The following is a 1,500-nucleotide window of genomic DNA, read 5'->3' as shown; positions in this document are numbered from 1 at the left end:
GATCCCAGTTCTCTGTGTGCCCCGATCGATCGCGCGAGCCCGGCGGGGATTGTGACTGCCTGGCACTTGCATCGGTTTCTTGGGCGAGCAAAGGGCATCTATGGTACCAACATACCATGACGGCGATTCACGCAGCTGAGCCATGTTGCCGCAGTACAACTGCGGGGGGCTGGTCGGCATGCGGTTAACACCTGAATAGAAAAAAACAAGATTACAGTGGGGCTAAAGAAAGCAATCATGGGCTGTGGATGAAAGTGATATTCAGCGATGAATCACGAATCTGCACTGGGCAGGGTGATAACGCTGGAACTTTTGTTTGGTGCCGTTCCAATGAAATGTATGAAGACGACTGCCTGAAGAAAGCAAATTTCCACAATCATTGATGATATGGGGTTGCATGTCAGGTAAAGGTATGGGGGAGATGACAGTCAATAAATCTTCAATAAATGCATAAGTTTATATTGAGAATTTGGCCACTTTTCTTATTCCATCAGATGAAAGAATGTTTGGTGATGACATTATTTTTCAGGATGTAATCTGATGCAGATGTTTGTTTTAGAACTGCAAAGTACATGGTGATTCCATAATATTTTCTTCAGAATTGAGTGAGTCCATATTTTTTTCCTCTGCTTGATCTGCAAAAACAGTTGCAACTGACTACAGTTTTCTTTCTTTCTTTTTTTTTTTAACTGTTGCTTAAAGCGGAGGTCCGCCAAAAAAAAAAAAAAAAAAAACAGCAGCTACACTTAATGCAGCTGCTGGCTTTTAATAATGGGACACTTACCTGTCCTGGAGTCCAGCAATGTTGGCACCGCAGCTGATGTTTCCATCAGCTTTTGGGTGCTGCCACTGACATTGCGGATAAGGATGCCTGGCAGTGCAGCCTTTCATCTTCATGCTGGGGACCCTACTGCGCATGCGCGAGGCCCGCTCCTCTCTCCTACTGGCCCAGCGATGGGGAGGAGGAGTGAGCCCCAGCTGTGGCGTCAATACCCGCGGCCAAGGCTCCCCGAAGTGGTGCCAATTGTGGCACCAGAGGGCGGGGGGAGGATCAGATGAAAGCCAGAAGGTTGGAATGGTAAATGCTAATAGTTTTGAGGCATGTCTGTGATTATTCTTTTTTCCTACACAATTAAACAATTGAGTGAACATTTTCCAAGATTGATTGGAACAAAAAACAGAACAGAAACAAAAAAATGTTTTATTGAATTGTATTTTTATTTCTCAGTTCTCTCAAGACGATCCAGCATCCAGAACATCACTGAATCCATCAAGGAATTACTAACGCAAAACTTTAACCGTCCTGTGGAAATCGAGGTGAGTGTGCTGACACAATAAACGCCAGTTTTCATATTTTTCTCATAGTAAATACAGTTTTCTGACCATGTTGCTTATTTTCAAAGTCGGTCTGGGCATTGTCTCTGCTTGAGCAGTCCAGATGATGGAGACAAAAATGTTCACAGTTTTTGGATGGAGTGGTCAATGGTTGGAACGTCTGTC

General features: G+C 44.2%; 1 protein-coding gene across 3 annotated transcripts in view; it reads left to right on the top strand.

Annotated features, from left to right (window-relative positions):
• The window catches only part of KIAA1549 (KIAA1549 ortholog), a 153,434-nt gene that overhangs the window by 84,503 nt on the left and 67,431 nt on the right, over positions 1 to 1,500 (top strand). For all 3 annotated transcript variants that reach the window (XM_077468767.1, XM_077468766.1, XM_077468765.1), the window contains exon 3: positions 1,229 to 1,317. In XM_077468767.1, coding sequence (XP_077324893.1) covers positions 1,229 to 1,317 — 89 coding nt within the window. The remainder of the gene's footprint in view (positions 1 to 1,228; positions 1,318 to 1,500) is intronic.

This window comes from Lithobates pipiens, unplaced genomic scaffold (assembly GCF_037356315.1).
Source record: "Lithobates pipiens isolate NorthernLeopardFrog02 unplaced genomic scaffold, aLitPip1_a1.2 Scaffold_8, whole genome shotgun sequence".
Taxonomy (NCBI): Eukaryota; Metazoa; Chordata; class Amphibia; order Anura; family Ranidae; genus Lithobates; species Lithobates pipiens.
The sequence above is the reverse complement of the archived record's forward strand: the minus strand, read 5'-3'. Positions and strand labels throughout refer to the sequence as shown.